Genomic DNA, 23634 nt, shown 5'->3' on the forward strand with positions numbered 1-23634 from the left:
ATTCCTTTGATGTTTGGGGAAGTTGACATGACCTGGGGTTTGTAATTTATAGCTCTGCTGGTAAACCTGAGGCTTGTACTGTTACAGACTAACAGGATGTGAGGCGGACATTTGGATGTTTCTTGAGTCTGCGTGGGAAGCAGGTTTGGGGGAGGTTTTAAACTGCACCTGCCGTCTCACCCTCCCATCTATCTGCAGCTCCTGCTCCTCAGAAGATGCACTACTACAGGTACTCCAGCGCCGAGGTCAGCTGCTGGTACAAGTACCTCCTCTTCAGCTACAACATCGTCTTCTGGGTGAGTGGAGGAGAGCGGCTGTGTCCACCGCGGATCGTAGCTTCTGCCCTCGGAACTGCGCAACTCAGTTCCAAAACAGACCCCTGAGTGCCCGGCAAGGCCAGGGCACTGGACGGCCTGAGGCTGATGCCCAGCCGCCTGCCTGCCCGCGCCCCCTGCCCTTGCCCCTGCCCAGGAGATGCCTGGTGCATCTGACGGGGGCCCTGGGGGCTTGCTGGTCTGGACGGGGCGGGGAAGGCCTCCCATTGTAGCGGTCCCCAAGTCCGTCCCAGGGCATTGCTGGGCTCATGGGCCAGAGTAGGAGGGGAGACGCTCTGCGGCTGGGTGGGTGGGGAGGCTTCCAAAGGGGTGGCATGTGAGCTGTGGGGAGAAGGCTGCCGGAAGAGAGCCGCTGTCGCAAGTGGACTTGGTGTGTGCAAGGGGTGGGGGTCCGGTGGGGCAGCGGGGATGGGGCAGGGGCTTGGTGCAGGTGAGGGCGGGTCAGCAGGACTCACCTTCCAGAGGCTGGAGATGGCAGGGTCATCACAGGGCCGTGTGTGGCCACGACGCTGCCCTCTGCTTCCCCTGTGGTCCTGGTGTCTCCCATTCGGGCTGGAATGTGAGCACCAGAGACGCTCACCTTCATCTTGGGGCACCGCCTCCCGTGACCGCCTCTGAACTGGGGGTTTCCATCACGGCAGGTAGGGTGACCTTTCACCCTGGGCCTTTCCCTAGCAGCGTGGCGCCGCCCCAGGCCTGCCTTGCTCCCCCGTGGGGGCAGCCTTCTGGACCCCAATGCCCCCCAGCCAGGTGTATGGCGGAGGCCCCCCAAGCCCACCCGGCCAAGTGTATGGTGGACACCCCTCCGTGCCACTCAGCCAAGTGTAGGGTGGAGGTCCCCCATTCCCACCTGGCCAGGTGTATGGTGGAGACCCCTCCGTGCCACTCAGCCAAGTGTACGGTGGACGTCCCCCATTCCCACCTGGCCAGGTGTATGGCGGAGGCCCACCTGGGTGAGGGCACAGCCGGCACTTGGGCACCCTGCTGACCCCGGCCCTGGCCGTGCTTGCCTCGCCCTGCTCTGGCCATCCCCTGCTGCTGAAGCTGAGGGCCTGGCCGTCTGCCGTGGCAGTTTTCCCCGTCGTCAGTGTTCTGCATCCGTGTGGCATCGTCGCTATGGTGGAGGAGGTGGTATTATTAGAGCTCATTTCTCGACTCCAGCCCACTGTTTGCATGAGGGTCCACACTTGTGTTGTACAGTTCTGTGGGTTTGTGTGTGTGTGCTAACGTACATGCACCCTAAAATTTCCCTTTTTATCCTCTTTCAAATACACAGTTCAGTGGTATTAATTATATTCACAAAGTCATGCCTTTGTCACCATCATCCATTGCCTAAACTTTTCTGTTGCTCCAAAGAGAAACAGTTTGTACCAAGTAAACACTGACTCCCTGCCTTCACTTCTTTTGGGTATCTACCTAGAAGTGGGATTGCAGGGTCGGTCATAAGGTAATTTTGTACTACTGAAGAATGCTGAACTGTTTTCCACAGTGGCCACTTTATTTTACATTCCCGCCAACAATGTAAAAGGGTTCCTATTTCTCCATATCTTTTCCGTCACTTATTTTCTGTTTTTTTAAAAAAATTTAATTTTTTTTAAGGAGCAGTTGGGGATTGAATCTGGGGCCTCATACATGTGAAGCGCAAGACTAAGCCTCTGAGCTGCGTCTGCTCCCTCTGTTTTTTTAGTAGTAGCCATTTTTGTGGGTGTGATATGGTAACTCCTTGTAATTTTGATTTTCATTTCTCTGATGGATGAATAATGACCTTGTATTAATGATAGAGTAATATATCTTTTCATGTATTAAATGGCCATTTGTGTATCTTTATTGGGAAATGGTGTATTCAAATCTTTTGCCCATTTTTAAATTGGGCTGTTTGTCTTTTTATTGTCGAGTTGTAGGAGTTCTTTTTATATTCTGAGTAACCATACGTAACCTTATCGGATGATATGGCTTCCAAGTATTTCCTCTCATTCTGTAGGTTGCCTTTTTGCTTTCTTTATAAAGTCCTTTGTACGAAAGTTTTAAATTTCGATGAAGTTCCCTTTATTTTTATTTTTGCCGCTTGTGCATTTGGTGTAAAGTCTTAGGAACCACTGCCAGCACCGGGCCCTGCAGGTGCTTCCCCCGACTTCTGGGTTAATGTTTGCATGTGGCGTGACGGAGCGCCACCTTGCTCTTTGCCCTGCTGTCCGTTCTCCAGCACCGTCGAAGGGACGCCCCTTCCCCACCCGGCGGACGTGGCCCCCTCGTCAGAGTGCAGCCGGCCGGAGGAGTGAGGCCGACCTCACCCCACGGGTTGACCACAGGGGCCCGTGTGTCTGCCCTTGTGCCCCTCTAGAGTATTTTGAAGGAGTGTGTTTTTTGGTGTTTGCTTTGATTTTGATGAATTAACAGTGAGCTAAGTGGAGCAGGAGGCCTGCTGGTGGGGATGAACTCAGCCGGGTGCTGGAGGCCGTGGGTGGCTGGGGTGCCAACACTCGCAGAGGCAGGCCTGCTGTTTCTTTACTGGTTATTCTAGGTGTTGGAGTGACACAAGGTTTTATTCAGCCATTTGCTCCTGTTAGAATTACTTTCCTAATAAATCTTGTCTGATGACTCTTCAACACAGCTTTAAAACTTTCTCCCTCTGACTTCGGAGCTGAGATTTCTCAGGGTCTGTGAACACACTTGGGCCAGCAGACACAGCTGCTGCCAGTGCTTGCGTCCCATTTTGAACCTCGAGGTCCACAGCATGGCTGTGGGTGGACTTGGGTTTTTTGGGGTCCGTATTGCAAAGATAATAGGGGAAACCCACCAAGCATTCCCCCCTCCCCCAGGTGGCTCCTTTGTCTGTTTTGCTCATTGTTTGTGCTTGTTGTTTTTTTGGTGCTTTTTTTCCCCCCCCTCCCTCTAGGAGGCAGTAGAGACCGAACTTGGGACCTCCCATGTGGGAGGTGGAAGTTCAACCACTTGAGCCACATCTACTCCCTGCTTGTTTTTGTTCTTGCTTGTTGTTTTGCTCACTGTCTGTTGTTGTTCGTTTGTCCTCTTTAGGAGGTACTGTTAACTGAACCTGGGGCCTCCTATTTGAGAGGCTGGAGCTCAACTGCTTGAGCCACATCTCCCCCCACCACTCCCAAACAAGCATTTTGGGCACTTTTTACCTTGTTGGGAAAAAAAATCATCTTTTGGCTGTGTCAGGCCCGTCTATACTGCGGACCCTCCCTCTGACCTGCAGGTGAGCGATGCTCCTGGAGGGCTGGGGGGCACCCTTTGCTTTGTTCACGTCCCCCTGGACCAGAGGGATCTGAGCCTCCTGTGCTGATGCCAGGCTCTCTGCGAAGGTCTGCAAAAAGTCCTTGCTGGGAGCTTCAGAGGCGGAGCAGAAGCGAAGCTGAGACCGCTGCGTGCAGAGGACAAGCCTGTGTTACAGAAACCAGAGTCCCCTGCTTAGGGTGTTTTCTTCTTATTGTGGTACATATATATGACGTAAAATTTGGTGCTTTAACCATTTTAAGTGCATAATTCACTGGCATTAATTACATTCAAAATGTTCTGCCGCCATCGCCACCATCCGTTTACCAGGACTTGTTCATTACTTCAGATGAAGCTTTATGCCCGTTCTGCAGTAGCTCCCTATTTCTTCTTCCCCAAGCCTCTAGTGACCTCTAATTTACTTTCTTCTTAAATTTTATTTTCTTTTATTACGATTCTTTATTAGAGAACAGTTGTGCACAAACTACAGGATTCTCATATACTGCCCTATGATTAACACCTTGCATTGGTGTGTGGAACATTTGTTAAAATGGGTGAAAGCACATTTTATGATTGCACTGTTAACTGCTGTTCATGGTTTAACTCGGGGTACCCTGTGTAGCGTAGTTCCATGGATTTTTCTATTTAACCACGTTTAGATATATATCTCAGTGCTTTTAATTATAGTCACAGTGTTGTGTTACCATCCCCATCATCCATTACCAAAACATTTCCATTATTTCACTGGATTATTTTCCATTATTTCAAATAAGAATCCCACCCCCCACATTTTTTTTTAAAGATTTATTTTATTTATTTCTCTCCCCTCCCCTCGCCCCAGTTGTCTGTTCTCTGTGTCCATTTGCTATGTGTTCTTTGTCTGCTTCTATTGTTGTCAGTGGCACAGGAATCTGTGTTTCTTTTTGTTGCGTCATCTTGCTGTGTCAGCTCTCCGTGTGTACGGTGCCATTCTTGGGCAGGCTGAATTTTCTTTCACGCTGGGTGGCTCTCCTTACCGGGCGCACTCCTTGCATGTGGGGCTCCCGTACGAGGGGGACACCCCTGCGTGGCAGGGCACTCCTTGTGCGCATCAGCACTGCGCATGGGCCAGCTCCACACGGGTCAAGGAGGCCCAGGGTTTGAACCGCCGACCTCCCGTGTCGTAGATGGAAGCCTTATCCATTGGGCCAAGTCTACTCCCCCCCCCTCCCCCACATTTTAACCCTTAACCTCCATTCCCATCCCCTGGTAAACCTATAGTTTAAATTCTGGTACTGTGAGCTTGCTAATTCTCATTTGTTTCAAATCAGTGAGATCATACAGTATTTGTCCTTTTGTGTCTGGCTTATTTCACACAGCATAATGCCTTCACGGTTTATCTGTGTTGTCGCATATATCAGGACTTCATTCCTTTTTAGAGCTGAATCATATTCCAGTGCATGCATAGACCACCTTTTGTTTGTATGTAAGTACCACATTCATCGGTTGAAGGACACTTGGATTGCTTCCAGTTTTTGGCAGCTGTGAGTAATGCCGCTTTGAATATCGGCATGTCTAATCTACTTTCTGTCTCTAGATTCTTTTTCTAGATATTTCACATATGTTGAATCACACACTATTTGACTTTTGTTTCTGACTCTTTCATGCAGCTTAAGTGTTTTCAAGGTTTATCCACCTTGTCACATATCTCAGAACTGGATTCCTTTTTATGGCTAAGCAATAGTCCATTGTATGTGGACACCACATTTTGTTTGTCCTTCACTGTTTGGGTTTGTTTTCACCTGTCGATGTCTTTCTGTCTTTTTCCCTCCCCTCCTCTGCCCTCCCCTCCCCCCTTTTTAAGCAAAGCTCTGCCTTGCCTTGGGCTTTCTCAGTGACTTAAGGAGGTCTGAGTTACAGCTTCCCTACTTGTAAAACATGAGAATTAGCCCCTGAGACTGACAGACCATCATTTTTAAAGAGGCACTGGGGGTCAAACCTATGGACCTCTTACATGGGAAGCAGGCGCTCAACCACTGAGCTACACCTGCTTCCCTAATGGACTGTCTTGGGCCTGTTCTCAGTGAGAAAAGGGCCATGGCTTCAGCCTGGCTTGAGGCCCATTCCTTCCAAGTCACATGCCTTCCATGGGTATGGTGAGTGCTGAACTTGTAGTCCAAATGGAGAGACTTGAGTAAAAGCTCAGGCTGGGACTGTCTCGGCAGAAGGACACGTGCTTACCCATTCTAGAGAGAAGGAATGCTGGGTGCCGGTTCCCCTCCCATCCCCGCTGACTGTGCCGTCCCTCTGGGCTTTGATTGAGTCCTCCGTGGAGAGGAAATTCGCCACCTCGCGCCACCTCCGCGGTGGGCTCTTGTGCCAGAACCACTCGTGCTAACGGAGAATTGCCCTCATTTGAGCTGTGCTCCGCGACCCCGAGGCCCGGCTGCCAGCCCTGACGCTGATGGTTGCTCTGTGGTCTCCTGGTAATCAGTGTAGTCAAAAGGGAAAAGTGTAGTATTTTAGTAATGTGTACATTGTATTTTCATTTTCACTGCTGAGAAGATGGGGTTCATTTTTTCTCCTCAAATGTTTAAAAAACTTAATGGCATGGAAATTTCAGGGTTAAGCCAGGCATCCCCAACTCTGTTTATTACCCTGTCATGCTTCCGTCCCTGCCGTCCCGTCACTCACACTTGCACGTGCTTGTGAGCAGTGTCCTCACGGGCGTGGGGTCTACATTTTCACATCAGCATCACCTCGGAGAGAACATCCCAGTTTGCTACTGGGATTCTCTTAACACTGCACATTTAGGTTGTTTCCAGTTTTTCACTCTCCTAATTAAGGGTGCAGTGATTAGCTTTGTTAACACAAGTTCTTTCCTTTGGGGAAAAGGGAGGGACCATATTTGCTGAAATAGATTCCCAGGAGAGAAAAAGTAGGTCAGAAGGTGTAGTCGTTGGACCTGACCTTAATGTGGTCGGAGTTGCGTCTCCAGAAGGGCTGCCCCAGTTTGTGGGAAGCAGACAGCCAGCCTTATCTTTTGGCACAAGTGAGTGAGTGCATGTGTACCTATTTTCACATCAAGGCATGCCAGGGCAGAGAGCAAGGACTGCCCAGGAGGCTCCGCTGGACTTGGAGGATTGCAGGGCGTGCCCCACCACGTGGAAGTGCCGGGGAAGGAGGTTGCCGCAGGCAGGCGAGGAGTCGACGTGCTTGCTGTTGGTGCAGGTAGGGGTGTGTGTAACTGCACGCAGCCAGCGTGGCAGAGCGCTCAGTAGCTTGCCTTGGAGCGACTCGCTCCCATCTTGTTTGTGCTGTTTTCTTTAAAAAATCCTCTCTTTTAGGTACAACTTAAATATGATAAAGTTTACCCGTTCAAGTGTGTAGTTGAACACCATGCATCCACCATCCCCAAGTTTCAGTCTTCCCTACCCTTTTCTCCAAGCAGCCATGGTATCTGCCTCTTGTCGCTGGAGAACAGGTTTGCCTCTTTGAATCTCCTATGAATGGTGTTAACTTTTGTATGTGGCCTCTTTTACTTAATGACGTTTTGGGATTCATCCATGTTGGGTTTGTTCGTTTTCGTTGCTGAGTTCACCACAATTTGCTTATCCAGTCACCTTTTGGTGACAGCGCAGATGCCTGGGTTCTTTCCAGCTTTTAGTTACTATGCACAAAGCTGTTAAAAACATTTGTGTAAAAAATGTCTTTGTGTGAACATAGGCATTCATTTTTGGGTAAATTCTTACAGTACAAGTGTTGGGGCATGTGATAAATGTTTGCTTACGTTCACAAGAAACTGGCAAACTGTTTCCAGAGTGCCATTTTATGTTTCAATGTCTGATAGTACCAGTTGATACACATCCTTGCCAGCCTTCAGTCTTTTTAATTTTAACCATTCTGGGGTGTGTCCTGGTATCTCGTTATGATTTTAATTTCATTTCCCTGATGGTTAGTGATGTTCAGCATCTTTGAACATGAATGCAACATGTATTCAGGTTTTGCTAATTGTACATCGCCTTACATGAAATGCCTGTTCAAATCTTTTGCCCGTTTAAAAAAAGTTGGGATTGTTTATCATACTGAGTTATATGTTCTTTTTTTTTTAAAGATTTTTTTGTTTATTTCTCTCCCCCCTGCCATTGTCTGCTTCCATTCACTGTGTGTTCTTCTGTGTTGGCTTGCATTCTCGGCAGCCCCGGGAATCTGTGTCTCTTTTTGTTGTGTCATCTTGCAGTGTCAGCTCTCCATGTATGTGTCGCCACTCCTGGACATGCTGCGCTTTTTTCGCGCGGGGCAGCTCTCCTTGCTGGGCGCACTCCTTGTGTGTGGGGCTCCCCTACGCGGGGGACACCCCTGTGTGGAATGGCACTCCTTGTGTGTGGCAGCACTGTGCATGGGCCAGCTCACCACGTGGGCCAGGAGGCCCTGGGTTCAAACCCTAGACCTCCTATATGGTAGACTGACGCTCTATCAGTTGAGCCACAGCTGCTTTCCTCTATGTGTTCTTTATATATTCTGGGTACAAGGCCTTTGTCAGTATTTGTATTACAGATATTTCTCCTAGGATGTAGCTTGCCTTTCCTTGTCTTCAAAATGTCTTTTTTTTTTTAAGGATTTATTTATTTATTCCCCCCTCTGTTGTCTGCTCTCTGTACCCACTCCCTATGTGTTCTTCTGTGTCTGCTTGTATTCTCATTAGGTAGCTCCAGGAACTGATTCTGGGACCTTCCAGAGAAGGAGAGAGGCGATCACTGTCTTGCGCCACCTTAGCTCCCTGATCTGCTATGTTTCTTACTATCTCTTCTCTGTGTCTCTTCTTATTGCGTCATCCTGCTGCACCAGCTCTCCATGTGGGTCAGCTCTCCATGTGGGCCAGCGCTCCTGTGTGGGGCAGTAGTACTCTGTTTGGGCCAGCACTCTGCGTGGGTCAGCTTGCTACATGGGCCATAAGGGTTGCGGTTCCTTTTTTTCCCCCTCCTTATGGCTAGCCAGTTCTAATACCAATTGTTGAAAATATTCTTTTCCCATTGAGTTACTTGGCATCTTAGTAGAAAATCACTTAACCATAAAATCATCTTATCGATTTCTACAGAAAGCCTGCTGGGATTTCGATATGAATTGCAGTGACTCTGTAGATGAATTTGGAGAGGATGATTATCTTTACAATATCAAGTCTTCCAAACCATTAACATGGCATATCTCTCCATTTATTTAGATATTCTTTACTTTCTCTAAGCAAAATTTTGTGGGTTTCCCAAACAGGTCTTGGACATATTTTGTTAAATTTATCTAATCTTGCATTCCCAGAATGCACTATTTTTTTCATGATTATCATTTTAATATATAGCTGCAGTAACTTGCTGATATTTTTCCTAGGGATTTTTGTGTCTATGTTTATGAATTATATTCTATAGTTTTCTTGAAGTATGGTTTTGTTATCAGGTTAATGCTGGAATTATAAAATGTTGTAAGAGGATTTCCCTTCTCTTCTGTTTCCTGAAAATGTTTGCTTAGGATTGATACTACTTCCTTCCCAGATGTTGGATAGAATTCACTAGTGAAGCCAGCTGGGCCTGAGTAGTATTTATGGGAAGGTTTTTAATTACAAATTCAGTTTCTTTAAATGATAAAGATTAGAACTACTTAGGTTTTATATTTCTTCATAGATCAATTTGGATAATTGTATCTTTCAGTGAATTTATCTATATCATCCAAGTGGTTGAATTTATTGGCAAAAATTTGTTCATTATTTCCTTATCTTTTTATTTGTTTTTTTTCCTATTTTAAAATCATGCATAAAATACAGAGTTCCCATATAATGCCCTACTATTAACACCTTGCGTTAGTGCAGTACGTTTGTTACAGTTCATGAAAGAATACTTTTATAATTGTACTATTAACTATATTCTTTCATTTACAATAGGGTTCACTTTGTTTTGTACAATTATTTTTTTTAACTTCTAGCCCAGTAACATATTTACAACCTAAAATTTCCCATTTTAACCACGTTCACATGTATAATGCTGTTAATTTTATTCACAGTGTTGTGCTATCATCACCACCATGCATTACTGAAATAGAAAATGTGCAGTTTTTTAACTCCTCATTCTTTACCCCCACCCTGTCCCTTGGTAACCTGTATTTTAGATTCTGACTCTATGAGTTTGCTTATTCTAATTATTTCAGATCATGAGGTGTCATACATCATTTGCACTTATTTCACTCAGTATGTCTTCAAGTTTCATCCATGTTGCTGCATGAATCAGAACTTCATTCCTTTTTACAGTTGAAAAATATTTGTACACTATGTTCATGGTAGCATTATTCACAATTGCCAAAAGATGGAAGCATTTCAGGTGTCCATCAGCTGATGAATGGATAAACAAAATATAGTATATACATACAATAGAATACTGTAAACATCAGTGGCAACTGTTCAGGTTCCTGCTTTCACCTATTTTGGGTATAAGCCTGGAAGAGGGATTGCTGGGTCATGATAATTCTATATTTAACTTTCTGAGGAACCACCTAACTATCTTCCACAGTGGCTGCACCATTTTATATTCCCACTGATGGTAAATGAATGTTCCTATTTCTCCACAACCTCTCCAAAACTTGTGATTTTGTATTTTTTAAAATAGTAGCCATTCTAATGCGTGTGAAGTGGTAGCTCATTGTAGAAATATGTAATATCTTTTCCTGTACAGTTTGGCCATTTGTATGTTTTTGGAGAAATGTTTATTCAAGTCTGTTGTCCATTTTTAAAATGAGTTTGCCTTTTTATTGTTGAGTTGTATGATCTGTATGTAACATAGACACCAAGTCCTTATCGCATATGTGGTTTCCAAATATTTTTTTTCCGTTGAATAGGTGGGTTTTTTTTTTTTTACTTTCAGTGTAAAGTCCTTTGATGTACAAGTTTTTTTTTTTTTTATGAGGTTCCATTTATCTAATTCTTTCCTTTGTTGTTTGTGCTTTCGGTATAAAGTCTAAGAAACCTTTGTCTTAACACAAGGTCCTGAAGATGCTTCCTCATGTTTTCTTCTAGGAGATGTGTAGGTCTGATTCTTATATTCAGGTCTGTGGTCCATTTTGATTGGGTGTATGGTGTGAGGTAGGGGCACCTTCATTCCTTTGCATATGGACATCCAGTCGTCCCAGCACCATTGGTTGAAGAGACTGTTTTTTTCCCCATTGAGTGGACTTGGCTGTAAATGTAAGGGTTGAGTTCTGAACTCTTAATTCAATTCCATTTACCTAAGTGTCTGTCCTTGTGCCCATACCATTCTGTTTTGATCACTGTGGCTTTGTCATAAATTTTTTCCCCCTCTTTTTTTGTTTTTTAAAAGATACTTCAATTACATAAATGTTACAGAGAATATATATGGGATTCCCATATGCCCTGCTCCCACCACCTCCCATATTTGCCCCCATTAACATCCTTCATTAGCGTGGTGCATTCATTGCAATTGATGAACACATTTTGGAGCATTGCCATTAAGCATGGATTATAGTTTACATTGTAGTTTACACTCTCTCCCATTTGACTCTGTTGGTTATGGCCAGATATGTAATGGCCTGTATCTGTCATTGTAATGTCATTTAGGTGATTCCCAAGTCCTGAAAATGTCCCATTACACTTGTTTTTCCCTCCCCCAAACCCCAGAACATCCATGGGTCACTGCCTCCACAACAATGGTATTTCTTCCATCTAATAAGTCTTAAGATTGGGAATTATGAGTCCTCCAACATTGTTCTTGTTTTCCTTTTTCCTTCTGTAGGAGCAAGCAGGTTTTTTAACACTGGCAGAAAGACGGGAATCTGGGGTCTCAAATCTGCTTTCTCTGAACAAGGGGAGCAGATTTTTTTATGGACTCAAGCAGGGGAGGGTGGAGTGGTTACCACATAAGAGTGAGTGTACACAGGGGTGAGTCTAGTTTAGAAATAACCAAAAACAAAGTTCAGGCTAGAATAACCATCACAGTAGAAGCATCCTTCTTCATCACTTTGATGATCGACTTTTCCATTTCTGTAAAGAAAGCTGTTGGGATTTTGATTGGGATTGCATTGAATCTGTATGTCCTTTGAGTAGAAGTGACAGCTTGATGATAGTCTTCCTATCCATGAACATGGAATGTCTTTCCGTTTATTTGGATCTTGTTTGGTTTCTTTGATCAATGTCTTATAGTTTCTGTGTATACAACCTTTACATCCTTGGTTAGATTGACTCCTAGGTATTTGATTCTTTTAGTTGCTATTGTAAATAGAATTTTTTTTCTTGATTTCTTCTTCAGATTGTTCATGAGTAATGTACAGAAACATACTGATTTGGGGGTGTTGATCTTGTTCCTTCCACTTTGCTGAATTCATTTATTAGTTCCAATAACGTTGTTGTGGATTTTAAGGATTTTCTATATATAAGATCATGTCATCGGCAAATAGGAAAGTCGTCCTTCTTTTCCAATTTGGATGCCTTTAATTTCTTTTTCTTGCCTAATTGTTCTAACTAGTACTTGTGGTACAATATTAGTTGACTAACAGTGATGTCAGTGGGCATCCTTGTCTTGTTGCTGATCTTAGAGGGAAAGCTTTCAGTCTTTCACCTTTGAGTATGATGTTAGCTGTGGGTTTTTCACATATGCCCTTTATCATGTTGAGGAAGTTTTCCTCTAAGTTTTCTAAGTGTTTTTTTCAAGATTGCTGGATTTTAATGCCTTTTCTGCATCAGTTGAGATGATCATGTGTAGTTTTTTTTTGTTTTTGTTTTTCCTTCTGTTAATGTGGTTCATTACATTTATTGATTTTCTTACAGTGAACCCTCTTTGCATACCTAGGATGAATCTCACTTGATCACGATGTGTAATTCTTTTGATGTGCTGTTGGATTGGGTTTGCTAGTATTTTAAATTGTTGAGGACTTTTGCACGTATATTCATAAGGGATCTTGGTTTATAACAAGGGCTCTTAACCCAGGGTCCATGGACCCAAGATTTCAGGGGGTCCGTAAACTTGAATTGAAAAAAATCAACTTATTATCTTTATTTTCTCTGACTTCTAACTGAAATCTAACTTTTCCTTCACTTATGAATGTATGCAATAAATTACATTACAGTTGTTGCATATCTCGAAAAATCGCTTATACTCATCCGTACTTCGAAATTACAGTAGCTGTTAGAACCAGTGCTAGATCCCATGTAATCCATCCTGCTTTGTACAGGCTTTTGTGTGACGTTGGCCAACGATCTGGCAACACAGAAGGACATCCCCCCAGCAGTGTCTTTGATCTTTTGAAGTGTAGGGGGTGCCATTTGGGGAGGGTCACACGTTCAGCACAAGTTATAGATGTCAAAAATTTCACTCCACACAGTTATAATCAATGCATCTATAACAAAAAATTTAAAAAATACCAAGCAAAAAATAAAACCGCACAAAATAAAATACACCAGAAATACATAACACATTTAACATATGCTGTGTGATTATTAGCGATTTCTACCGAGCCACTTGTGTTGAAAATATGTTAACTGTGACGTCAGCCTTGTTTTTAGGCAATTTGGCATTATTACTAATAACCAGACATGAAAAATGACAAGTCAAAATTGTCTTATGTGACAAACATTAAGACACTTGCACATTTTTTACCAGACAATGTGACTGCCTTCGTTAAGCAGAAAAAAAGCATGTACCTTTCCCGCCAGCTCAAGAAACCTGTATGTCTGCTGGCAACTCAAGGCCTGGTGAAGCGATGTTGAGTCTCATAAAACCACCTCTGCTGCATTCTGTGAAGGGGCACGTGGATTTCACCTGCCTGGCAGTGGGGTCCAGTTAAGAGCCCCTGCTCTGTAGTTTTCTTTTCTTGTGGTATCTTTGTCTGGCTTTAGTACGAGGGTAACGCTGGCCTCATAGTGTGAGGTAGGGAGTGTTCCTTCCTCTTCAGTGTTTTGGAAGAGTTTGAGCAGGATAGATGGTAATTCTTCTTGAAATGTTTGGTGAAATTCACCTGTGTCTGGTCTGCACTTTTCTTTTTGGGAAGTTTTTTTTTTTTTTAATAACTCCTTTTTTTTTTCTTTTTCTTTCCTCTTCCCCTCCCCTCCCCTGCCCTGCTGTTTTTGCTGTATCCATTCGCTGTGTGATGGTCTGTATCTATTTCTCTTTTTGTCTTCTTGTCTTTCTTTTTGGGAGGTTTTTGATGACTGATTTAATTTCTTTACTAGTTACTGTTTTTTTGAGATCTTGTGTTGTCTTGAGTCAGTGTAGGTAGTTTGTTTGTTTCTAGGAATTTGTCCTTTCCATCTAGGCTATCTAATTAGTTGGCGTTGTTCATAGTAGCCTCCTATAATCGTTTTCATGTCTGTGTGGTGGGCAGTAGTGTCCCCTCTTTTTTTCCTTGGTCAATCTAGCTAAAGTTTTGTCGATTATATTGCTCTTTCAAAGGAACCAATTTGGTTTTGTTGATTCTGTTGTTTTCTGTTGTTTTTCATTCTCAATTTCTCTTTTCTCTGTCCTGATGTTATTTCCTCATTCTGTTTGCTTGGGGTTGAGTTTGCTCTTTTCCCCTACATCCTCCCCTACATCCAAATTAGGCCCTGATTTGAAGTCTGTCTTCTTTTTTAATGTAAGCAGTGGGAGCTGGAAGTTTCCCTCTCAGCACTGCCGGTAAGTTTTGGTGTGCTGCGTTTTCGTTTTCATTCGCCTCAAGATAGTTCCTGATTTCCCTTGTGATGTCCTCTTTAGCCTGTTGCTTAAGAGTGCATTGTGTAATTTCCACATATTTGTGAATTTTCCATTTCTCCCACTGTTGATCTCTAGCTTCATTCCGTTGTGGTCAGAGAAGATACACTGTATGATTTCAGTGTTTTTTAATTTAGGGAGGCTTGTTTTGTGACTCTGCATGTGGGCTGTCCTGGAGAATGACCCGTGTGCACTTGAGAAGAGCGTGTCATTTTCCTGTTGTGGGTGAAGTACAGTGTTCCATATGCCTGTTAGGTCTAGTTGGTTTAGGGTACTGATCAAGTCTTGTGTTTCCTTGTTGACCTTCTGCCTAGATATTCTATTATTGAGAGTGGTGTATTAAAGTCTTGTACTGTCGTTACCAGATTCTGTCTAGGTTCTTGACTATGCTGCGGAAATGAATTTCAAGAGCATATTGGGTGAGTTAGGCCAGTAATTTATTCAGGCAGGGAGGGAAGAGAAATGGGAGAAAATGACAGATCATGGGTCCCAGGTGAAAAGAAAGAGGTTGAAAAGTGATAAAGCAGGCTGATTTACAGACTACAGTTCCCCATTGTAGATTATAAATGCCCAGGTTTTACTTGCGTGTTGATCTGTGTGGGGTGAAGGTGGCCAGAAGCGGGGTCCAAAGGTGAGAGTGAGTTCAGGCCTTGTGCCTGCTTTCTGAACCGTTAATTATTCCACCCCTTTGCTAAAGGCAGGGGAAGAGTTCCAGCTGCTTGCTGTTTTGATTGATGAGCCTATCCATCAGTCCCCCATTACAGCCCAGTGATAAAGTCCTCGGGGAATATCCAGGGCTTCTCCTGGCTTCCGGAGGAAATCTTGTTCTGAATGGCAGGATCTTCGCGAGGGTCTTCCAGCAGTCTTCTTGGGGGTTATTGATGTCCATGTGAACCAGATCCATCTGCTGATTCCCTATCTTACTAGCTGGCTTTGCTGTTACTGTAGAACCAACTGTTGTTCCCTTCACATATGTCACTATTTGCTTCACATACTTTGGGGCTGTGCTATTAGGTACATGTATATTTATAATTGGTAACATCTTGTTGAATTGACCCCTTTGTCAGTACACAGGCACACCTAAGAGATCTTGTAGGTTCAGTTCCAGACCACTGCAGTAAAGTGAATATCACAGTAATGCGAGCCGCAAAAATTATTTTGGTTTCCCAGTGCATATAAAAATTATATTTACACTATGCTGTAGTTTACTAGGTGTGCAATGGCTATATATTAATGAAAACAATATGGATACCTTAATTAAAAATACCTTATTAAAAATACCTACCATCTAAGCCTTCAGCAAGTCATAATCTTTTTGCTGGTGGAGGGTCTTGCCTCAATGTTGGTATCTGCTGGCTGATCAGGCTGGTGGGTGCTAAAGGGGTGGCTGTGGCAGTTTCTTAAAATAAGGCAACAGTTGCATCAATTGACTCCTCCTTTCGCAAGATTTCTCTGCAGCATGCAATGCTGTTTGATAGCATTTACCAACAGTAGAACTTTCAAAATTGGGATCAGTCCTCTCAGACCCTGCCACTGCTTTATCAACCAAGTTTACATAATATTCTAAACCCTTTGTTGTAATTTCAGCAGTGTTCACAGCCTCTTCACTGGGAGTAGATTCCTTCTCAGGAAGCCACTTTCTTTGCTTCATCCATAAGAAGCAATTCCTCATCGTTAGAGTTTATCATGAGATTGCAGCAAATCAGTCACATCTTCAGGCTCCACTTCTAGTTCTAGTTCTCTCGGTGTTTCTACCACATCTGCAGTTACTTCCTGCACTGAAGTCTTGAACCCCTTGTGGTCATCCATGAGGGCTGGAATCAGCTTCTTCCAAATTCCTATTAATGCCGGTATTTGGACCTCTTCTTCTGAAAGACATCTAGAATGGGGAATCCTTCCCAGAAGGTTTTCATTTTCCTTTGCCCAGATCCATCAGGGGAATCTCTATCTATGGCAGCTATAGCTGCAGGACATATATTGCTCCCCCCCTCTCCAGGCACGTTTATCTCACTTAATCCAAAAAACAAACTCAGTTGTTTCTCCACTATTCAAAAAGATACGTAAATGAGCACAAATTGGTTAAAAGACATGGCCTCGTTAATGAAGAAAATGTAAATAATGCCTTATCGTATTTCATAAAATGAAATCCCATATTCTTTTTTTTTTTACTTTTAGTATTGATATGGTATCTTTTTTGCCTTTGCTACAAAAATGTTACAATACCACTGTTAACTGTAGTCTATAAGTTACATTACTTGAATTTTCCCAACATCACCATATTCTTAATACCTGTACTAGAGGAACATTCCTGTATTTATATTATTAACCACAGTCATCACTGTTGTATAGTCCCTAGATTATCCCCCAGCAGTCTTTCAATTGCCATTAACCCCCCTAGACGACTTCTTTCAGCCACCATCACATTTATAAATCAGCAGTGTCACTTGTACTTATTATAATGTGCTACCATCAACTCCATCCATTACCACATATTTATAAGCTCCTTTATTAAAGAGTCTACATACATTCAGCATCAGCTCCCCCTTCTCAACTCACATTCTGCCTCCTACAAAACTATACTCTAGAGTTTACCTCCATGTGTTCACTCATCATATTTAGTTCATTTCAGTGAGACCGTAGAGTATTCGTCCTTTTGTGTCTGGCTTATTTCACTTTGTTTCATGTCCTCAAGGTTCGTCCATGTTGTCATGTGCTTCCCCAGTTCATTCCTTCTTACAGCAGTATAGTATTGCATTGTATGTATATACCACATCAGTTGATGGGCACTTAGGCCGTTTCCATCTTTTAGCACTTGTGAATCATGCCACTGTGAACATTAGTGTATAAATGTCTGTCTGTGTCAGTGTTCAGTTCTCCTGGATATATTCCTAGTAGCAGGTTTGCTGGATTGTATGGCAGTTCAGTATTTTGCTTCCTAAGATGCCATCAAATTTTCTTCCACGGAGGCTGCACCATTTTACTTTCCCACCAACAGTGAAGGGAGTGTTCCTATCTCTCCACATTCTCTCCAGCACTTGTAGTTTTTTTTTTTAATATTGGCCATTCCATAAGGAGTGAAATGATATCTTATTGTAGTGGTTTTTGTTTTTGTTTTTTTGCGGTACCGGGGCTGGGGATTGAAGCCAGGACCCTGTATGTGGGAAACTGGTGCTTAACCAACCACTAAGCCACATCGGCGCCCCTGAGTTAGTGTTTCATTTATTTTGCTTGTTGGTTGTTTTTGTTTTTTTAAGGAGGCACCAGAAGAGAACCTCGGACCTCCCATGTGGAAGCAGGCGCTCAACCTGTCAAGCTACATCCACTCCCCTCATTGTAGTTTTCATCTGCATTTCCCTAATAGCTAGTGGTGCTGAGCATCTTTTCATGTGCTTTTTAGCCATTTGTATTTCCTCTTTGGAAAAATGTTTATTCAAGTCTTTTGCCCATTTTTTAATTGGGTTGCTTTGTCTTTTTGTCATTGACTTGTGTGATCTTTTTATGTATCATGGAAATCAAACCTTTATCGGATATGTGGTTTTTAAAGGTTTTCTCCTGCTGCCTTTTCACATTAAAGGTTATTTAAGCACAAAAGTGTTTACTTTTGAGGAGGTCCCATTTATCTATTTTTTCTTTCATTGCTTGTGCTTTGGGTGAAGTCCAAGAAACTACCACCTAACACAAGATCTTGAAGATGTTTTCCTGTATTTTCTTCTACAAGTTTTATGGTTCTGATTTTTATATTTAGGTCCTTGATCCCTTTTGAATTAATTTTTTATAAGTTGTGAAATAGGGTCCTCTTTCTTTTTAATATGGATATCTAGTTCTCTGAGCACCATTTGTTGATTACACTGTTCTGCCCCAGTTGTGTGAATTTGACTGCCTTGTCAAAAATCACTTGACCATAGATGTGAGTGTCTGTTTCCAAACTCTCAATTGGATTCCCTTGGTCAATCTGTCTGTCTTTATGCCACTACCATGCTATTTTTACCACTGCAGCTAAATAATATGCTTTAAAGTTAGGGAATGAGAGCCCTCTAATTTTGCTCTTCTTTTTAAAGATACTTTTGGTTGGGGTGGGCGCTTACCCTTCCAAATCAATTTGATAGTTGACTTTTCCAGTTCTACAAAGAAACCTCTGTTGGGATTTTTGTCAGGATTGCGTTAAATCTGTAGATCAGTTTGGACAGAATTGAGATCTTAATGATATTTAGCCTTCCAACCCATGAACATGGAGTGTCCTTTCATTTATTTAGATATTCTTTTTTTTTAAGGATTTATTTATTTTATTTATTCCCCCCCCCCCCCCCCCGCTGTTTGTTCTCGCTGTCTGCTCTCTGTGTCTGTTCATTGTGCTCTCTGTGTCTGCTCGTCGTCTTTTTTAGGAGGCATCTGGAACTGAACCTGGGATCTCCCATGTGATAGACAGGCACCCAACTGCTTGAGCAACATCCACTCTCTATTTAGGTATTTTTTGGTTTCAACTAGCAATGTTGTATAGTTTTCTGAATATAGGTGCTTTATGTCCTTGGTTAAATATTTGATTCTTTCAGTCACTATTGTAAATGGGATTTTTTTCTTCTTCAGATTGCTCATCAGTTGTGTATAGAAACACTACTGATTTTTGAGTATTAATCTTCTGTCCCACTACTTTGCTGACAGTGGATTGCCACAGACTTTCCATTTGTAAAAAATGCATTTATCTGTAAAGCACCTTAAAGCACAAGAAAATGAGGTATGGCTATATAATGACCTTTCTTTGTCCCTCATAGCAGTTTTTGACTTAGATTCTATTTTATCTGGTATTAGTAAAGCTACCCCAGGTCTTTTCTTGGTTACTACTTTTGTGGTATATTTTTTTCTATCCTTTCTCTTTCATTCTACTGTGTCATTTTATTTAAAGTGAATCCCTTGAAGGACAGCATATAATTGGGTTATATTTTTTATGCATTTTGCCAATCTTTCTGTCTTTGACTGGAGAGTTTATGACCCGTTTAATCTAGTCGGGACTTCCTTGTACATAGCACATTGCTATTCTCTTGCAGCTTTGAGAGCTCTCTCCTTGTACCTTGTGTTTGACAGTGGGGATAATATGTAATGGGTCATATTTGTCTTCAGGTTTATCTTTTTTGGTATTCTCTGGACTTCTTGGATGTGCATGTTTGCATCTTCTGCTAAGTTTGGGAAGTTTTCTGTCATTATTTCTTTGCATCTTCCTTCTGCCCTTCTCCTTCTAGGACTCCCATAATATGTGTTGGTACACTTGGTGATGTCCTAGAAGTCTCCCAGGCTATTTTCACTTTTTTCTGTAACTCTTTTTTCTTTCTGCTCCTCAGCCTGACTCATTTTAATTGTATTGTCTTCAAGTTCATTGATTCTTTCTTCTCTCAGCTCCAGTCTTTTTTTTTAAGATTTATTTATTTATTTATTTCTCTCCTCTTCTCCCCCCACCCCGGTTGTCTGTTCTCTGTGTCTATTTGCTGTGTCTTCTTTGTCTGCTTCTGTTGTCAGCAGCACAGGAATCTGTGTTTCTTTTTGTTGCGTCATCTTGTTGTGTCACTTCTCCATGTGGGCAGCGCCATTCCTGGGCAGGCTGCACTTTCTTTCGCACTGAGCGGCTCTCCTTACGGGGCGCACTCCTTGCGCGTGGGGCTCCCCTATGTGGGGGACACTCCTGCGTGACATGGCACTCCTTGCGCGCATCAGCACTGCACATGGGCCAGCTGTACACGGGTCAGGGAGGCCTGGGATTTGAACCGCGGACCTCCCATGTAGTAGATGGACGCCCTAACCACTGGGCCAAGTCTGCCGCCTGCTCCAGTCTGTTGTTCTAGGAGTTTTCTGTCTCAGTGTCTTTTTTTTTAATGCCTATGTCTTTATTAAGATTTTCACATTCATTCATTATTCTCCTGATATTCTTTACTTCTTCCTTGTATTTCCCTTCCTCTCCTTGAGCATACCGAAGATCATTTTTTAAAGTCTTTGTCTGGCATCCCATGATCTGGCCTTCACCTTCCTTTGGATGGGCTTTTATTTCCAGTTTCATTGTCACACACTCTGTGTTGTAAGGTTTTTAAGTGTTATGTCTGGGGCTTACTCCCTGAGATGTCTGTTTCTAGCATTTGTAACCAGCTGGTCATATGACAGATTTTCTTGAGTGTCAGGAGGTAAGAGTACCAAGCAAACCCAAGTAGAAAACTCCTTTCTCCATCTTGGCAAGTTGCCTTGGCGTTGGCTGGTGCTCTCCGCTGTATTCAGCCCTCCCATCTGGAGAGTAGCCAGGAGCCAGGGCCTCTCTGTCCTTTCTCGGCCTGGTGCTTACTGGTGGCCTTAGGAGTTCCAGGAATTGCAATGCACCTTCCATTTCTCAGGAAGCAGGCCTCCCTCTCCCAGGTGTTCCACTGGACATCTTAAAACACAGAAGCTCTTGCCCTAGGCGCTCCACCTCAGCTGTGTTGCTTGTTTGTTTGTTGAGGTACTGGGACCAGGGATTGAACCCAGGACCTTGTGTGTGGGAAGCTGGTGCTCAACCACTGAAGCACTTTGGCTCCCCTGAATTGGTTTTTTTCCTGAATTTGTTTGCTTGGTGTGTGTTTGTTGTTTTTTAGGAAGCTCCCGTTCAGTTGTTTCTTACACTTCTTTTCTTGCCTCAAACTGCTTTCGTGTGGAGGACAAATTTGAGGGAGAGGGAGTGCCAGAGAGGCATTTCCCAAGGCACTTTTTACCTGCTGGAACGAGGCCAGGGGCGGTGGGCAGGCTGGCTCCACCTGCCCTGGGACCTCAGGGCTTCTTCCAGGGCCCCCTGAGCTGGGCCTTCCTGACTTGGCAGCCGGGCAAAGCAGCTCCAGGGCAGGGGCCCCCTTCCAAGCCCCCGCCACCTCCAGAGCTCCCTCCACGCCTGGCTCCAGGTCCCCGCCTCCCCACCGCTGTCTCTGCTCAGCGTGGGCCGGTGCCGTGGGTCCTCAGAGCCCTGCGGCAATCTGAAGTAGCTCATCAAAAGCAGTGGTGAACAGAGGACCAGGAGATAGGCAATCTGTTAGAAAGATTTAAAAGAAGGCGGCAGAGATGAGTCATCATCTGTTGTTTCTCCTCGTCCCCTTCCTCCCAGATCTTGGAAAGTAGATATCACGTCCCTTTTTGGCCCCAGCAAGCTGGGGAGTGGGGACAGTAGCCGACATGCATTGCTGACCTCGTTTACCTGCCCTCCGCTCCATGCACGCAGCCACCTCTGACCCTGCGCTGCTGGATGCCTGAGTTTCAACTTAGTTGACTTAGATGGTTCCCGCCTATTCAGTTGTTCTCCTCCACCGTCTTCCACTGTCCCCTCTTCAGTTGTTCTCCTCCACCGTCTTCCACTGTCCCCTCTCCACCGTCTTCCACTGTCCCTTCTCCTCCACCGTCTTCCGCTGTCCCCTCTCCTCCACCGCCTTCCACTGTCCCCTCTCCTCCACCGTCTTCCGCTGTCCCCTCTCCTCCACTGTCTTCCACTGTCCCCTCTCCTCTACCATCTTCCACTGTCCCCTCTCCACCGTCTTCCGCTGTCCCCTCTCCTCCACCGTCTTCTACTGTCCCCTCTCCTCCACTGTCTTCCTTCTACTGTCCCCTCTCCTCCACCATCTTCCGCTGTCCCCTCTCCTCCACCATCTTCCGCTGTCCCCTCTCCTCCACCGCCTTCCACTGTCCCTTCTCCTCCACCGTCTTCCACTGTCCCCTCTCCACTGTCTTCCTTCTACTGTCCTCTCTCCTCCATCGTCTTCCACTGTTACCTCTTGTCATAGGTTTACATCTTTCATAAATCCCAGAAGTACATTTTTTAAAACTTTTTACTTAAAATTTTTAAATTATCTGTTAAAGAAATGAAAAAACAAGGACAGAAGTCTGTGACGGTTACACACGTGTCTGCTGTTTCTCTGCATCTGACGCATTATTTCTGTCAGCCCAAATATTTCCTGTGCTGCAGGTCCTCTGCTGTTGAGTCCTTAGTGTTTTTTGTTTTTTGTCTGAAAACTCTGTTTCTCCCATATTATTAAGGGTATTTTTGCTAGACATGGAATTCTGGCCTGACAGGTTTTTGTGTTTCTTTGGGGGGAGGTTCTTTTTGTTTTTTTTTAAGGTGACATTCTGGGTTTTTTTTTTCTAGCTTACATAGTTTCAAGTGATAGTCTTAGCACAATTCTTGCCTTATTTCTGGTTCAGGAGTTGCTCCTTGTTCCTGGGTTCCAGCAGTTTCATTATGATGCATTGGTAGGATGCTCTCCTGCTTGGCTTCATTGGGCATATTGGATTTGTGGGTTTATAGTCATCAACTTTGAAAATTTTCCCACCACTCTTTATTCAAATCTCTCTTGTCTCTTTTTTCGGGACTCCACTTGCTTATTGGAAGACTTGTTTTTCCACAGCATGCTTTGCTGAGGCTTTTGGTTTTTTATCCTTTATTTAGGGTTGTTTTGTTGCTTTGTCTTCACGTTCACTCAGTTTTTCTCCTGCTACTTGGCTTGAACCTATCTAGTGAAACTTTAAATTCTAATGTGTTTTCTATTTCTAGAAGTTCTCTTTGAGTCTTTTGTATATATGTGTGTGTCTTCTATTTCTCTCCTCAGTAGGTTTGTGGTTTTTAAATCCTGCACTTATTTACAATACCCTTTGCTAATTTTGTCTTCTCTGTCATTTCTGGGTCACTTTCTATTTATTGGCTTTTGTGGTCTATAAAGACCTTCTAAAGTAGAAGAGAACTTGCGTTTCTGTCACAGTTGGAGAGCGGAGCTGGGGAGGAGTCCTGGGGTTTGCCCGGCTGGAGAAGCCCTGTTTTCTGCCCAGGCCCAGGAGCTTTCAGTGGTCGTGGAGGGCTTGGCACAGCCTGGCCACAGCCTGCTTTTGTTCCCCGGCTTTACTGGAACTGAGCCTTGCCCCTTGCCTTACACATTATCTCTCTTTCCTGCTCAGCGGCAAAGCTGAGTAGTTGCCACAGAGATATCAGCACTCCGAGCCTAAATGAGGCTTTACTATCTGGCCTTAAGGGAAATGCTGACCCCTGGTTTTGTGTCTTGTTTCCCCCTACTGTTAATCTCTTTGGCAGAGATGGGGAGGGAGTGTAGCCCCACCCCAGGGAACCGCCCCCACTGCCAGGGAACCGCCCAAAACCACCCTTGGTGACTGCCTTGACCAGTTCCTCGGTGGGGTCTCTGTTATCTGGGAAGCTGCTCTCGAGTTCCCTGGGGAGTTCTTAGCCCTCTCCCTGGGGCCCCTGCAGGGGCATATTGACCGTGCTGGGAAGGGCACACATTCTTATCTCAGAGCCCCTGGTAGGAGGAGAAGCTGGGGCGCAGGGAGAAGCTGGGGTGCAGGGAGAA

At 44.0% G+C, this 23634-nt stretch overlaps 1 protein-coding gene across 3 annotated transcripts in view; it reads left to right on the forward strand.

Annotated features, from left to right (window-relative positions):
• Positions 1-23634, forward strand: part of TSPAN14 (tetraspanin 14) — a 58120-nt gene that overhangs the window by 18717 nt on the left and 15769 nt on the right. For all 3 annotated transcript variants that reach the window (XM_058299382.2, XM_058299383.2, XM_058299384.2), the window contains exon 2: positions 199-296. In XM_058299382.2, coding sequence (XP_058155365.1) covers positions 216-296 — 81 coding nt within the window. In that variant the 5' untranslated portion in view covers positions 199-215. The remainder of the gene's footprint in view (positions 1-198; positions 297-23634) is intronic.

This window comes from Dasypus novemcinctus, chromosome 6 (genome assembly GCF_030445035.2).
Source record: "Dasypus novemcinctus isolate mDasNov1 chromosome 6, mDasNov1.1.hap2, whole genome shotgun sequence".
NCBI classification, from domain to species: domain Eukaryota; kingdom Metazoa; phylum Chordata; class Mammalia; order Cingulata; family Dasypodidae; genus Dasypus; species Dasypus novemcinctus.